We start from the raw sequence: 17,672 nt of genomic DNA, 5'->3' as shown, positions 1-17,672 counted from the left end.
GGGTTGCGGATGCTGAGGGAGAATATCAGTTCCCGCGCTGCGAAGGCCACGCGCTCCGTCAGTTAGGCGAAGGCGCGCTCTCACAGTCAAACTGAAACGCGCACGAGCTAAAAAAAAAAAATCTAAACCTTCCCAGATCAAAACGCTTTTTGCTTTGCCTTGCCAGGACTCCTTGAGTGAAAGCGCGCTCCCACCATCCGCAGCATCAGAAACCGCTAGATGCTGCGCCGATGCACGCGCCCAGCTTCTCTGCAGCAACGCTCGTGATAGGCCGAGCGACTAACGGTCCCCACCCTCCTGCGCAGGACAGCCCTCCACTAGGTTTGACCGCTTGCTCGTGGCCACGCCCAAGGCATCGCCCGATTGGTCCTATTTATCGACAGCGGTCGCCCATCTCCTCAATGCTCGGCTTGTGATTGGCGCCGAGCGGCCACGCCCTTCGCTCTGCCGTGCCAGGGAATCGTGTGCCTGTGCCGCAGCGGCCTCAGACTGTAGAGCGGCCGGTAGGGACGGACTGGTCCAGGGTAGGCTCCCACCGTACATCGCAGGATTCATAGCTTTCAGTAACCGACAGCCCCAGCATCATGGCCAAGGAGGACAACAAGAGCCCGGAGCAGCCAGTGTCCGAGTGGAAGCAGTTCATCTACAACCCGCGGAGCGGGGAGTTCCTGGGCCGCACGGCGAGCAGCTGGGGTGAGGAGTCATTCATTGCTGGAGGGTGAGAGGGAGACAGGCAGCTGCTGGGCTGACTGTCAGGGCTTTCATCTAACATGAAACGTGCTATCACCATGCGGGGCATGGAGGGCAAATACCTGAGCTGGATACCCTCCTCAACGGGCATACTATATAGATAATAATAATAATTAATAAACTGGGGGCTCTGACATTAATGGGATATATTTATATAAATAATTATTATAATCAGGGGGCACTGGGAATAATGGGATATATTTATATAAATAATAATCAAGGGGCACTGAGAATAATGGGATATATTTATATAAATTATTATAATAAACAGGGGGCACTGGGAATGGGATATATTTATATAAATAATAAGCAGGGGACACTGAGAATAATGGGATATCTTTATATATAATCAAAAACTGGGGATACTAATAATGGGGGATCTTTTATATATATAAACCGTGTCAGGACGAGCATCTCTGTCCATAAACATGTATAGGAAGTCCAATATTTCTTATACAGCAAGATAGCACCATTTTAATACATGTTTATAATAGGGAGAGAGCATCACTTCCTTTCATAGAGAAAAATGAGCAAAATTATAGAATTCCTGTATATTTTATGTACGGAGAAGGGGAGGATCCCAGTAAGAATGTATAATTTTCTACCACTTCCTTTTTATAAAGAGAAGGGAAGCTCTGCTGTAAAATATGTATATTTATGTTTGTATAGAGAAATGGGGCATCTCGCCTAGTAGGCATGAAATAGATCTTAATGTTTAATTTTATATAGAGAAGAAAAAATCACTCCACGAAAGAACTGTGAAGGAATATATCTCTTATCTCAGATGAACAGATGACTTTTGTATGTTTTCCAAAATTCTGTTAGTCTCCAATAAAAAAGGTATTCTAGAATATAAATGTCATCTGTTTTTTTTTTTCACCCCTCACATCTGTATCATTGGAGTAATGCGCTACAATGTCATATAGATATATGGAGAGAGAGATTCTGTGTTATCTGTATGTATCTTTTATGAGAAATTAGGTCATATAGCCTAGTCATTCAGGCAGTCCATCATTTAACCGTATTAATAACTATTGAAATGTCCCTATCATTTTCTGCGCATTTAGGGAGGTATCTTAACCATTTGGGTGCTGTCTCTCTGCTGTAATCTTTGATCTTCTTCTAGTTTAGTTATGGGGTGAGGTTTATTGTATTCTAATTTCTTGGTATTTGTGGTCTTGGTACTATCTTTTAAGTGTAGATTGCATCTCATGCTATGGATGTGCAGCAGATGTGGCGCTGTACAATAATGCAGATGTGATTGTCACCATTCTAGAGAACTGCATGCCAGTTCTCAGTGGCTTTTGTTTTATGGTGCAGGATAATCAATGTAAGGTGCCAATTTCCCATTGCAGGTTTTTGGTTAATCAGAGCTACCCAAGCACTGCATTACTCGCATATGTGACTATCCATGTTTGAAATATTGAAATTTAGATTGTAAGATGATAAACCTTTTTTAAAATAACCATTTTAGTGATTGAATAATTTATGGACTGAGCTCTTTTATTGGGCTGCTCAAGTGTCATGAGCATAAGTGGTGAATTTGCGTCCGTCATCATGTACAGATTCATATAGAGATGGTTTATGTATGTCTCAAATTATGGAGATATATATACATTATATTCTGGGATGAATGGGTTTTGTAGGATCAGTACGTAGGCGAAAGACCTTAGTTGGAGGGTGACCTCTGGTGGAGGACCTTGGAAAGAGATGATGTTGGTACTGAAGCTTCTAACATTTGTGTCCTATCCCAGAGATGGAATTGCAGATGGTTAAGGTCACTTGTGGGATGCCCTTTATGTAGATCCTAAACATTTGATTGTGGGCAGGTGCTGTCCAGTAGGTGGCAGTGGGAACATATAGGGATTTTGATGAGCTTTGCACTTTTATCTCCTTGATTTAGATGGGAAGATTTTTTTTTTTTTATTTTGTGGCCAAGGTGTGGTCAAAAGATGGAAGTCTGTTGGACCTCAATATATATGTGTGTGTGTGTGTGTGTGTGTGTGTGTGTGTATGTGTATATATATATATATATATATATATATATATATATATATATATATACACACACTTTGGTATGCAGAGAAACTGCTATTAGAGATTTATATTTCAGCATAACCCTTTTTTTATTCAATATTCCTTCAGTTATGTAATTTTGTTTTAATGCATAGATGAAATGCAGACTTCCTTTGGCACTATAGTTAATTCTCAGAAAGCACACATTCTTTTACATATTGGTAGTTTCGTAAGATAATGTCAATATGATCTTCTTACTGCGTTAACTCATTGGTTAGCAATGGCAAACCTTTCTTCATGATGCCCCAAGAGTTAAATATGGCAGCGATGGGGGAAGTCTCTGTATCAGTGGTGTGACACATTTCGTGGTGGATAGGAGGAGGTGTGGGGCGCTTCTGAAGTCAGCCGCATTGGAGGCTAAAAATAGCTCTGTGTGTGACTGTCGATGGGAGACAGTGGGAAAGGGGGGGGAGGTCTGCCATCTTCTGTAAAGACAACCGATCCCTTCTCACCTAGAGTCTAGTTATTGCTTCCCCCACCTTTAATTTGGGAGGAGGGTTACAATCTCAGGTCTGTGTGAGACGTAGTATTTAGCGCTAGATGAGGCATCCTAGTTTTATAATAAATGATAGATGCAGTTGTCCTATTCATTCTGCATCTCCTGGTTTGAATGAATCTCGTTGCCTCTCTGAGAAAGAGGGATTGGGGGATGGTCTGTCATTTCCACAACTGCTGATCTCCTGTGAAGAGCACGATTGGTTTACCCCCTTTTCAGATGAACTAGAGGATTAATCTTGCTTAATCTAGTACTCAATTTTTTTCACTCGTCCAAATACATCCTGTATTAAATTTAATTCTGTTCTTTCTCCAATTTTTTCCAGTGTTATGGCTTATCTGAATTTGAACATTATTTTCTTGGTTTCTAAACCATTCTGTAACAAACTGCTAGCAAAATACCAACATATTACACTTTGTTTTTAGGCTTTTTAACCTATTTGTTGATGGGTAGCACAAAAAGCCTGGCAATGGTTTGCTCACCATGTTGGCAACCGAGAGATCATTGCTTTGAGTTCCTTATTATCAGACACTATTACTGTATTTCAAACCTAAATTCACCAGTGCAGAAGCTCTGCTGACATTCCCCTGCTTTTTGGCTGCTTTTTCCCATCTGTTGGAATAATTCACTAAAGTATTATCTTACCATACTGGGAGTAAACCATTTCCAGTACAGCAATTATGTCAAGCTTGGCTAATTTAAGCTAAATTCTTTATCTCCCAGTTTAGTAGATAAACACATGTATAAAAATATCTTTATCTTCTGCATGAATCACTTGTATTTTTTTGACCTGCCAGTAGGCATGGGTGAATACCAACATAGGTCTTCTGTTCCAAATTAGCCTTGTGTACAGACCACTAAATTGTTCTTTCCACATGGATAGTTTTGGCATGAATTATACCTTGTAGCTTGACAGTAGCTTGACCTACCCGCTGTACAAACATCCACCCAGCTTAGTTTTCTGTATATATTTGCCATTTATGATGTCATGGGCTTTCTATAAATCTTGGCAATTGCCATTTTTAAAAGAATCTGCCGGTAAGCAGTATTTCTTTCGCATACTATATCTATAAAATGGAGAGTTCGTAGATGAAGTTTGGTTTTGTGTGTTGTGGTTTGTGTTTTTTTTTTTTTTTTTTTATAGTTCCATTTAAAAATGCCCTTGTCTTACCTTGCAAGAAAGCTTATAGGCATCATTTACAGTGCCTGGGTGCCAAACTGAACCAGGTTTAAACATTCATTGGCTCCCTGCAGTAAAACATTTACACCACAGATTATTTGATCTTTTATGCCAAACAGTCATCTTGTTTTGGGCACAATCTCTCGGTTCTCCTCTTCCTTTTCTTTTTGCATAGTTAATTTGCAAGTGTAGTGTTTATGGCATGTCTGTAAGGGAAGATGTCTTGCACGTAGAGGCAAGAGCAAGTGTGTGGCCATTTTGCACCCTCAAACAGTATTCCTCCTTATTCGAGAAATCTGGTTTCTTCATATTAAGTCTGTGGTTTGTTTGGCTATCACCACGATTAGAGTTCGTTGCCACTTTTTAAGAGATGGTTAATTTTGTTTCTTTCGTGATTGTCCCAGGGCTCTTGTGATGTGCCGCCTCCTTTCAATTGAAATGGAAATAAGACCCTGTTAATGCCGCTCACAGAGGAAGGGAAATTTCCACTCCCGCTGCTGCTGTCTTGTGATTTCAGAATCCTATCAGCACTTTTTTTTTTTTTCTGCCTCCCTCGTTTTTATTCATTTTGTGCGTAGGTTGAATGAATAGGTGAGTGTAACAGTTACAGAACTCACATGAATTTGCCATCTCTGTTCTTTCAAATGTAACTGCTGTATCACCTCTTGGTTAACATATTCACTACCAAGCACTAGCGCTAACCAATAAATGATAGTCAAACACTAGCTTGTTACATTTATTTAGTTTTCTATATATGTTCACTGTATTTAAATAAGTTTTAAATACTGTGATAGGATTTTGTCATAATTCAGTATGCAATCCATTTCCTGGAATTCACATGATTTTAAGATTAATCCATCCGTTCTCTGATTGACCTTTTCAATGACAAAGTGTAAAATGGCTGCTCACCATCTAGCATTTAATTGGTTTAAATTCTGTGGGACTTGTAGTGCTCTGCCGTTTTCATAGACTAGTGACCTCCAGTGTATATCTTGGGTGTAGAATGCTCCTTCGTCCTTTCTTTTTATAAACCCCACAATCATTAGTAAATGCCATAATTCCTCCATGGCTTTACTAAAATTTACAAAAAGCAAGCAATTTAGTGATCATCATAATAGAATGTTGTGATTCACAAATGCTAGCAACAGCATTATGAGTAAATACATCTTCAACAACGTGCATTTGGATGCTGTCATTCCAAAAAAACAAAACAAACCATTGACTTTTGTAACAACTAAAAAGTAGATATACTACACAGAAAAAATGTTCCTTTTTTTTCTTTATTGTTTTTTGGGTGTATGGGGGGAAAAAACGGCTTGCAAAAGCTGCAAAACTACTGTCTGCAGCCTTTGCAAGACCTCCCTTATTTATGCTGGGAAGACTCATCGTGAAGCCTTTGTTCTGGATACTCACTCGATTGCCACTTTATTTATTTTTTTATGCTTCTCAAAGAGCTGTAGTATATCTTACTGAGAATGGGATAAGACAGACATGTTGTAGCCCAGTGCGCCTGCTCATTCTATTAGCTCTATAGAGCTAATACAAGTGAAAAGGGCTGTCAGGGAGGTATTTCTGTTCTGTTAGAAAAGTACCACATTGTATTAAAATTAGAAACTTTTATGAACTATTTGTTATGAACAAATATGACAGACTTTAGCAAGCTGAAATGCTGTCTGGTATGTTCCTTTTAAGGTACCATTCCCAAGACTTAAACTATATATTTAGCACTAGTTTGGCTTTCCATTTTTTTTCAGTTTTAAAATGAATTCAGTAGCCCATTCATATTATATAATCTGTAACAAAAGCTCAGTAAAAGCAATTTTGTAGCCTGTCCAAATTGTTAGATTTTCGGGGGGCTTTTGGAAAGGCAGTACGTACTATGGAACCGTTATCTGGGTCCTGAAAAATTGATGACTTCTATGCATGGGAACCAATTACATTTAAAGCTTCAAGAGGTAGGACTGTATGTATATTTTGTAATCTGGTTTCAATATGATGATGGTAATGCCATGTCCCAGGATCCTAGGTTAACCCCTTTAAATACATCTGTAGAATGTTGTATTAGCTATGTTTGTAAGTCTTCACTGATGCAATGCTAAATGCAGGCTTTCCCTGAATCCCACTTGCAAAGCAGTGCATAGTCATTGCTGAAGTAGGTATAGATTTTTCTGCTGCACTGCGCTGTTTGGAAGATTCTTGGCTCTGGTCCTTCTTCTGCATTGCCCTACCCCCACTGCAGAAAGCCTCAGAAAACTGCCTCTGTTCATGCAGAATTAATTCGATGAAGTGACATTGGAGGCAGACACTAGCCCCGAGGTGGAAATATTTCCCACAGTTGGGGAAAAACTAGGGTTAATCCTCATTCAGTTAGTGATGGGCAGCCACTTATATGAAAACTCTGGCTTTACATGTTTTATGACTGAGAAATGTGTAGTCATGAACAGATTTTTATGTAATCTGCAATGTGTGTAGTGTTCACATTGCGCTGTGTTGGATATTAACAGCTTATTTGTCCACTTTTAAGTGAGTTCAGCAGTGTATATTTGGCACAAACTGAAGGGATAAAACCATGTTAAAGCAGTGATGGATGTAGCTAGGTGCTATAGCAAGGCCCCTGTAACTATAATTTATTTCTTTTGTACATTATGGTTTCAAGGTTATGCTGTATCACAGCTGACTGCATTGTTTTATGCTTCCAAGTGCATTTGTTTATTTCTTTTTGTTTATCTCCGTCTAAATCTTTTTTGTTTTCATATGTTCTGTGTATTTTCACTGGTAGACTACAGGAAAAAAAAAACGACATGCTTGAAGTCTATTCTCATGACAAACTTAGAAAGTCTCTTCATGTGTGATGGGACTGTGAATGACTAGGCCTGGGCTTCCCACTGGTCTAACGAGACTGTGTCCACAGGGTGGCATTCAAGTCCCCTTTAAATGGAGCCAGTCCACCTTAACTGTCTGCAAGTGATTTCACTCATGAGTCCTGAAACTGAGAACGGAGATGAAAAATCCCACTTTGGACTGCAGATTTTAATTTTATTTATTTTTCTTTAAAGGATGACTATAGGGTTAGGAACACAAACATGTATTCCTGACCCTATAGTGTTAAAACCACCATCTGGGCCCTTCATGCCTCCATAAATATAGCAAAATCTTACTATATTAAAGTCTAAAGCTGTAACTCTGCATGCTATTTGCCTCAGAAAAACAAGCAGTCGGCTGACATCAGAAGTGGTAGCCAATCCAATCACAATGCTTCCCCAGAGGATTGGCTGAGGCAGATCAGGGGCAGAGCCAGCATGATTCAAACACAGCCCTGGCCAATCAGCATCTCCTCATAGAGATTAATTGAATCAATGAATCTCTATGAGGAAAGTTCAGTGTCTGCATGCGGAGGGTGGAGACACGGAATGTTTGGATGCATTTTAGGCATTCATGACCCAGGAAGGATCTCTAACAGCCATCTAAGGAGTGGCCAGTGAAGTTATCACTAGGCTGTAATGTAAAAACTGCATTTTCTCTGAAAAGACAGTGTTTACAGCAAAAATCCTGAAGGTAATGATTGTTCTCACCAGAACAAACGCAATAAGCTGTAGTTTTTCTGGTGACTATAGTGTCCCTTTAATGGTTGTATTAATAAGGGGCTGTCCACAATGTCTCTTCCTCTCCTGTTAACCTTATTGCAGGAGCTTGAGTATGTACCTGATTTTGCAAAGCTTCATCCTGCCTGTGCTGCATATTTGTGAACCCTTGCAATCTCTTAGCACTTCAGGGAGAGATGGAATGTAAACACAGACCTTACGTGACTTGGAAGGTGATGAAAGGCTAATAATGTTGCAAATACTACATTGTAAGGTAAATGACTGACACTTGAGTAACTGTCAGAGATGAGCTAAATTAGACACCATCCAGTTTGACTGCTCTAAATTGCTTTTAATGTAGTGCTGTTAGAGAAGCCAGTTTCAACCTCCGCAATAAGAGTGCCTGTTTCTTTCATTAGAGGATTTCTCTCCCCCCCCCCCCCCCCCCCCCCCACACACACTTAATTTTCGGTTTACAAATGAAAATCCATTGAAAATAATGCCTCGGTTTACAAAATGTTTTCGCAATACAAAGCAAGTTTTCCCCAGGATATTTCCTTATAGTAAATACATGTCTCTACATTTAATTCACTTATCCCATGACTCTTTCCTGAGAAGATTGCTAGACCGTAAAACTATTGCAAATTCCTATGCATAGACTCTGTACCACACCCATCTGTTCGATGGCAAACTGTTTGTCAATTGGTCATTCCCCAGAGAATCCTAATTCCAGGTGGAGAGTGATGCTTAACGTGGCATTCTTAATGCTATAATTTGTTTTTCCGCGTGTGTATGTATTTGGAAGAGAGAGAGAGAGAGAGAGACCCATCCCTACCCTTTTTACATTTTATTATATGACCGGATCCTTCAGCCATATACATACACCTGGGGTCAGAACGTGTTTGAAAACCTCCATATAGTCCAGGGGTAGGCAACCTTTTAGCAGCACTGTGCCGATATAGGATTGTGATGTCCCGTAGCGTGCCGGTCCTATTTTTTTAAATTGAGGTGTGTATGCTGCCGTATTCTGCTTGTTATTTATACGGTAATTGCTTTGCATCGCTGAATATTTGTGCGTATATGAGCTATTATAATGTGTATGTTCACAGGAGTAGTTTGTGGTATTGTGTATGATACATATGAATGTGGGCTGTGTATGGGGGCTGCATGTGGAATTGTGTGTGTGTGTGTGTGTGTGTGGATGTATATGTCAAGTTGTGTCTTTGGTAGTGTGTGCATGTGAGAGACTGCATGTGGGGTTGGGTGCATGTATGTGGATTGTTAGGTTACGTTTCTGCGGATTGTGAGTATGTTTGTGGGCTGTTCGTATTATTTGTATGAGGGGAGGGTTATTGTGCATTTCTGTGTATATTTAGCAGTGTGTGTGGCTTTCCTTGGTTCCAGTGGGGACCAGGCTGGCCAGGTACAGGTCGAGGCTGCTCTACTACAGTGTGGATTCCCATTCACAAGTGCTGGGAGGAAGTGATCTGAGATCACTTCCTCTATGTGCTGCAATGCATAAATTGAGGATTGTCTTTCACCACATTTTTGTATTGGCAGGTATCTGAAGTTTCACTGAGACGCCTGATATGCCAGAGCCTGTTTGGCTCTAGCAGCCTTGAGTGCCGTGCAAAGACACCTTGAGTGCCGTGCATGGCACTAGTGCCGTAGGTTACCTACACCTGATAGTCTATATGCGTATGTGTGTAATGTATTACTCTGGATGGCCTCATGCTTTGAAGGAGTACTGCCAGTGTTGAAATTCCCCATAGCAAAACATTGAATCAATGCTAATGTCCTTGCATTAGGACGTCTGAGGAGAAGTCCGACCCAGTGATTGTTTAGGTCACTGGCCCCACTCAGGCTGCATTGAAAGTGATTTCACTTGCCTTTTCTTAATCGCTATGCTGGCCCTCTATGGAGATCATCTTCTTAATTATCATAGCCAATCCAATACTTTCTTATTGGTAGGCTTCCTCCACAGGTCCCTCGTGCGCCTAGTAATTGAGTAATTGATAATGATGCCGGATGATGTCCTATCCTGGCTTCTGGCTCACTGCAGGGCGCACAAGGGAGCTGTGTTGTAGGAGCACAGTATGTAAAGGGTTCCCTGCGGACCGCAACTGTGTCTTACCGGGGGTCATGCGGCACACGGGTTGAACATGCCTGCTTTAAGGTACAAGTAAAATTTTGTGTATCATATGAATAGCTTTTGCAACTCATGATGCACTCCACAGAAGGTGTAGTTACCAATGTTCAATCTCTGTATCCATTGTACAGTGCTGTGGAATTTGTTGGCACTATAGTGTAATGTACAGCGTTGGTGCTTATATATAGTTTGTGTTTTAATACAGGGGTGTGTTTGTATGTAATGGAGTTTAATTGCAGGGGTGTGTCTGAATGTAATGTTCACTCTTTAATGCGGATGAACGTGTGTGTGTGTGTGTGTGTGTGTGTGTGTGTGTGTGTGTGTGTGTGTGTGTGTGTGTGTGTGTGTGTATATATAAAAAAAATTTTTTTTTTTTTTTTAATGCTGCCTCCTCCTCTTCCCGCGCTCTCTCTGCATGACACTGGGAGGAAGTGACAGACTGTCACTTCCTGCCAGCCGGCTGACCTTACAGGGCCCCCGTCACAGTTATGTTTCCCGGTGCTATAATCCTAGCACCGGGGAACATTCCGCGGCACCCCTGCCTTGCACACAGTTTGGGAACTGCTGATGTATACAATAATAAAATATATATTGTAGCAATTTAATTACAAATAAATGTACATGGCACTTGCATACGGTTCTTTTCGTCTGCAACACTGGACTGGTAATGTCTACCCAAGTGGTAATAAACTGAACAGCCACAACATTAAAAACACTGACTTGTGAAGTGAATTGATTATATTTTTACAATGGCATTTGTCAAGGTGTGGGATTTATTAGGCAGTAAGTGAATTTTTTTTTTTTTTTTTTTTTTATATGCGTTTAATGTGTCGAAAGCCATTCAAAATAGGAAAGTGAAAAATTCTGAGAGCATTTCCAAAGCTGCAAGTCTTGTGGGCTGTTCCCGATATGCAGTAGTTAGTACTTACCAAAAGTAGTGCAAGGAAGGACAACTGTTGAACGGCAGGGCAATGGGAATCCCAAGGCGCATTGATGCACACAGAAGAGCTACTGTATCTCAAATTGCTGGAAAAAAATGTCCGAACACACAATACATTGCAGTTTGCTACATAGCCACAGACCAGTCAGTGCCCATGATGACCCCCTGTCCACCACCAAAGTGCCTTCAATGTGGTCGAACTGGACCATATAGCAAAGGAAGAAGTTTGTATGAATTGATCACATTTTCTTTTAAATCAGTTGTGCATCATTTTACCTGTGGAAGAAATGACAGCAGGATGCACTATTGGGAAAAGGCAGGCTGGTGGAGGTAGTAATCTGCTCTGTGAAATCTTGTATCTTAGCATTCGTGTGGATGTTGCTTTGTCACGTACTGCCAGGGAACAGAACTGTCATGAAGTGGTGTACATGCAGACCATGTACACCACTTCATGACAGTTTTGTTCACTGGTGGCCATGGCCTCTTTCAGCAGGATAATGTACCCTGCCACACTGCAAATATTGTTCAGAAATGGTTTGAGGAACAGAGTTCAAGGTGTTGCCTTGGCCTCCAAATTTCCAAGATCTTAATCAAATTTTGAGCATCTGTGGGGTGTGCTAGAACAACAAATCCAATCCATGGAGGTCGCAATTTGCAGGACTTAAAGGATCCGCTGCCAATGTCATTGTGCCAGATATCCCAGGACATGTTCAGAGGACTTTTGGGCACATCAGAGCTGTTTTGGCAGCATGATAATGTTCTATACAATATATTGAGCAGGTCATTTTATTATTGTGGTTAAACGGTGTATAGTCGCTTGGTTGACTATTAATGGCCCTGATATTACGTTTGGGGTGTGTATATCGATCTTAATCAAGTGAAGATTGTAGCTGTATTAGTCCAGTGATGTAGATGTAAAAAAACAGATAAAAATGGATTACATGTATTTGCCATCCAGTCCCAATTTTATTTATAGTAGTCACATTACAATGAATTCTAACTTACCGTAGAGTGGTGCTTCAAGTTAGTTGTGACTTGTGATCCAGCTGTGTTGGGACTGTTTGTACTTCTTGCAAATAGGTGGAATTGTTTTAAAAATCTCCTGGTGTCTGCTTCCTCCCCTCTATGGTGCTTCCCAATGAAATGATTGGCGGTCTGCATCTAATTGATATTGGTTCTTACTCTTTGAGGAGAGCAACCTCATTGATCCTTTTTAATTTTCTTAAAACAATACAGAACAGTTAAATTTTGGTGTTGGTGTGTGTATCTATCAAAAGAAGGGTGTAATATTCAAGCACTCTGTACTCAGCCAGGAGAGGAATTCTTGTCTTCTAGTCTCTAGGGAATTTTGTTAATCTACAAAATTAGAAGTGGGCACCATTTTGTGTGTGTGTGTGTGTGTGTGTGATATACATATAATATTGATTTTATATAATCATACTTCAAGTGACTTGCTATCTAACAGTACTTATGTTTCCCCACTTTGTCCTCCTGTGTTAATTGGTTGATTTGTAGGTGGCATTCTTCCTCTGTGGCAGAAAGTTGGCCTGGGAGCTGTGAAAGAGCCATGTCCTGCTCCTGTCATCAGTCATGGTTGATAATCCCTTTTCCTTTGGTAGTCAAAGTTGGCAGTAAGGTTTCTTCCTATGAAGGGAGTCATTGTTTGAATGCAGCTTCTTTGTCACTGACCTTGAGGTTAGCCTTTTTTAACCCTTTTGTTTCTTCAGTCCTGCAAATTTATCAGAATGTATACCTAATTAAAACTGAAGCAGCTGGTCTTCTTAACCTCATATAACTCCTTTTAACCTTTTGGGTTGATCGAGAGATTCTTGTTTGCATTCCATACCACTCTACTACCAAGGAAGGTTAAATTTAAACTTTGCAAGGTGCTTTATTTTAGGTCACTGCAACAGCATTGTGTGTTGTGAATAGCATGTTTTTACCCACTACCATCTTGGATAAAAAAAGCACTTCTAAAGAACCACAGTAGGCGTAAATACTTGCATTGTGTGGTGAAATTTGTATTGCCATTTTGGCTGTAGATACGGATTCAGATTTATTTGGTTAAATCTAAATTGTTTATGATGAATATAAATGTTCTCATTGTAGCGGAGGCCTGATATTCCACAGGTTAAAGGAACACTATAGTCACCTAAATTACTTTAGCTAAATAAAGCAGTTTTAGTGTATAGATCATTCCCCTGCAATTTCACTGCTCAATTCACTGTCATTTAAGAGCTAAATCACTTTTTCTGTTTATGCAGCCCTAGCCACAACTCCCCTGACTATGATTGACAGAGCCTGCATGAGCCTGCAGAGCCTTACATCTGTTTGGTTTCACTTTCAAACAGATGTAATTTACCTTAAATAATTGTATCTCAATCTCTAAATTGAACTTTAATCACATACAGGAGGCTCTTGCAGGGTCTAGCAAGCTATCAACATAGCAGGGGATAAGAAAATCTTAATTAAACAGAACTTGCCATAAAGAAAGCCTAAATAGGGCTCTCTTTACAGGAAGTGTTTATGGAAGACTGTGCAAGTCACATGCAGGGAGGTGTGACTAAGGTTCATAAACAAAGGGATTTAGCTCCTAAATGGCAGAGTATTGAGCAGTGAGGCTGCAGGGGCATGTTCTATACACCAAAACTGCTTCATTAAGCTAAAGTTGTTCAGGTGACTATAGTGTCCCTTTAACTCCACTATAGATCCCAGTGAGGCTCAGGAACAAGTAGTAAAAGCACCATGAAGCAGTAATTCCAGCAAATAAAGTAATCCAAGAATATCCCCATACAGATCCCAATGACTGGACGACACACAGCATCAGGAGCAGAACTGACTTTTAATCCACACAGTCTCCTTATAAAGCATTCTCCCATTCAAGGGAGGGATTCACATTAATTAGGACAATATCCAATAGTATAACCGTTGCCTCCCATTCTTCTCCTCCCCTCAGCCCTCAGTATGACACTTAATCCCATTACATATACTGTAGTTTTCCCCCAATTTTGAATGTACCCCAAAACAAGTAGTTACAATCATCCTGGGGGTACCCCCTGGTAGCCCTGATCTGGGTGACTAACATATCCAAAAATCACCCAGATCGGTCCAGGGGTTCGGGAGTTAGGTGGAGGGTGTAATGTGACTGACCGCACATGAGGTGGTATCCGAAAAGAGTTCCATAGGTTTTGACCCTGCAGTTGGTCTTCGTTCGGAAGGTAAAATACACATCAAATAAAGCTCAGCCCCTGACGAAGGTGTTCCTACACACCGAAACGCGCGTCGGGCGACAAGCTCGTCGTTATACTTTTTTCACTCTGCACTCATGCACTCAATGCACTTAATCGTATTTATTTGCACAATGGGTTTTTAGACCCTTTCTTTATTATTTTTCGTGCTCATCCTAGCGAGTAAGCTCAAGCTGATCAGGCAGTTGGCTCTTTTAGATACCCAGATTCAGACTGAGATTAGAACACCCTTGAAGGTGTTTTCAGGAGACTAGGGACTAGCATAGAGGCATTTTAAGTAGGGAATTTATACAATAAAATAATTTTTATTTATTTTTTCTTATCTGTACTCCTACATTCCTCTACTAGCCCAATACCTGGCAATAACCCATTCTGATGATTATATGATTGTCGGTCACACTGAAATAGAGAGTAAATTTTCTCTCCTCTCAAAAAACAATCACTGGGTTCTCTGTACCATCTGCCTACAGCGATATGTGGATATAGGGAAAAGCCTGTGTCTTTCTGTTATTTATTAAGATTCAATAAAGATTTATCACTACTATTAGTATAACAAGGACATTCTTCCCTGTAATATCCAAGCTATACTCCCTAGGACATGTAGACAATTTTTATTGTTACTTTAGGTGTCATTGTTACCTTATTGCCAGCATAGGAATATCCCTTAGGGGATTTTTTCCTTTTCTTTGCTAATTTTTGTTCATCAAATACTGCCATCCACGATTAATCTTGGATTCGTATGAATCCCCTTGTTCGGTACTTTGAAGCTACCGAACGGGAGACTGATTAGCCTTCCCGTTCGGGAGTTACGGAGCCATGGAGGTCTCAGCGGTGTTCGAATAATCGAGTGTCCGATTTGAGTTCCAGGCACTCGACGACCAAACACCGCTGAGATTTTCGTGCGTAAGATGGCCGCCGCCACATGTTCGTATGCCGAACAGCGGCCACCCAGATACAGCACTAAAGTACCGATTAACCTGCGGCTAGAGAAGTGTGAACGATTAATAAGGTATACACTGCTCTCTGGGGTGGTCTATTGGTTCGGTAGTTAACATTCGTATGGAGTACGGATGGAAACTACCGAACAATTATACGAATCCCACATACATTTTAACCATAGGAACAAAAATAACACACGAATTGCAATAATATTAGTCTTTTAGGACAGCCCTGATACCATCTGCTACACTCATATAATCTCTTTACACTCTCTCCGTTTTCTCCATCTACCACAATTTTCTTCTGCAATAGATCGCAGAGACGTACAGGTATATTCACACAAGTTTATTACATGAACTTGATACAGTGAGGGCCCTGCACAAACAACCTTGCAATCTAAAGAATGTAAATACATTGTTGGCAAATTTTTTATCTGCAAAACAAAGTAAGCTTAGCATGCAAATTAAAGCGACTCCTGCAGTGCCCCTCTCCTTCCCAACCCCCATCCCATGTTGCTGAAGGGGTTAAAACCGTGACTTACCTTACCTGACCTTGGCACTAGGTCAGGTTCCGCCCCCAGTGTCAGCCGGCGGGGGAGACCTAATGTGCGGCAAAGGCAGCACGGGCATTAGACCTCCCCATAGGAAAGCATTATTCAATGCTTTCCTATGGGGATTCCAGCGACACTGGAAGTCTTCATGCATAGTGTGAGGACGTCCAGCGTAGTTTTAAAACACATTTTTCTGGGTTTTAAGAACCCGGAAGTCCCTCTAGTGGCTGTCTGATAGACAGTCACTACAGGAGGATTTAACCCTGCAAGGTAATTATTGCAGTTTATAAAAAGGGTGATGAGAATTGGCACCCAGACCACACCAATGGGCAGAAGTGGTCTAGGTGCCTGGAGTGTCCCTTTTAAACAAAGGCTTCTTCAATTTGTGTATGTCTGTAGTGTTTTACGCCGTTCCTGAAGTCCTGAACATGTCGGGTGTGGGCTCTTAATTTCATCTACATAAAGCATGATGCTTATCTTTACTTGCAACCCCTATACATTTTGTGGTCCCGTCAGTCTTTGGGTTATGGGGCTGGTCAGGCAGTAATGTAGTTAAAATAAGTAATGTTGCTTTTGCTGTTATGTGAACACTCTGTTCTCTCTACCCTGGCATCTGCTGTGACTGCTTTGCTACAAACCCCCTTACACTGCACAGTTGGGTTTAAAGCAATTAGCGTGTTTTATTAAACCAAGGGTAGTCGGTGGGGATTCTTGTTTCAAGTATTGTCTAATTTTTTCCATAAGGAAATAAAGCTTGGGTTTATTTACCAAAGAGTGAATGGTGCCTAATGACTTTTTTTTTATATCTTTATTTTTTTTTCTCATTCAATTCTGCTATCATGTTTTCAGGTTACCATAGCTGAGTTCTCAGAATATTCAATTTAATTGTAAACTGTAGAATAAACTGCTGTACAATAAACGCCTCTTGTTACCACATTTAAGTACCATTTGGCACATTTTGAAACTTTGTTCAGGTTAGTTCTTAAAAGCATTCTGATGTATCCTTTTTATGACTTTTTTTTTATAATTTTGTAAAAAAATTTATCAGTCCATTATATAGTTTTTGCTTCAAAACTATGCAAAAAATAAACAATGTTATCCTTTTGACATTATTGGAGATCTCCACACCTGCCGTCTAATGCTACCCAGTAGAAGTAAACCTCAAATCAGATGGGTAAAATCACTTCACAAACAAATGTCTTGCATTTGAAACATTTTTTTTTTTTTTTTTTTATAGATGCAAAATGCACCAAGAATGACATGGTTTTTTTTTTTTGGTTTTTTTATTTTTTTTTACATTGTCTTTTAGAGCCATTCTCCACCCCTCTCCCATTATTCCCCCTCCCTCCGGGCCCTAAATGACAATAAGGGGGAGACCTAGTGCCCCCACCAATGAGCGGGGGCACTAGGCACCCCTATTATTGTCATTTAGGGCCCCAACCCGCTGTCCCCCCCACTAGTGGATAGCTGCCCCACCATGCGGGCCATTTATTAGAAGGGGCTTACTGTTTAGTAGACATGCCCCAAATCACAGCATAGCGAGTAGGGACATTCGGGAGATTTCAGTCTTCCTTATGCTAATATGGGGGTCAGAGTTTGGAAGTGGCGGGGAGCACTGCTCCCTGTTGCCTCAATTTTTACATATTACAAGGAGGGAGCTGTGAGCTGGTAGCTCTCTCCTTGTAATAAACTTAACAAGCGAACACCGATTTTCGGTGTTTGTTCGTCTGAAATATCTATTCGCTCATTCGTCTTTCTTATGA

General features: G+C 40.6%; 1 protein-coding gene across 1 annotated transcript in view; it reads left to right on the top strand.

The window, feature by feature from the left end:
- The first annotated feature begins 419 nt into the window (after positions 1–419).
- Positions 420–17,672, top strand: part of ATP1B3 (ATPase Na+/K+ transporting subunit beta 3) — a 35,321-nt gene continuing 18,068 nt past the window's right edge. The window contains exon 1 of the mRNA XM_063442276.1: positions 420–693. Coding sequence (XP_063298346.1) covers positions 585–693 — 109 coding nt within the window. The 5' untranslated portion in view covers positions 420–584. The remainder of the gene's footprint in view (positions 694–17,672) is intronic.

Source organism: Pelobates fuscus, chromosome 2 (assembly GCF_036172605.1).
Source record: "Pelobates fuscus isolate aPelFus1 chromosome 2, aPelFus1.pri, whole genome shotgun sequence".
Lineage (NCBI taxonomy): Eukaryota > Metazoa > Chordata > Amphibia > Anura > Pelobatidae > Pelobates > Pelobates fuscus.
This window is presented reverse-complemented; position numbering and strand designations above follow the sequence as displayed.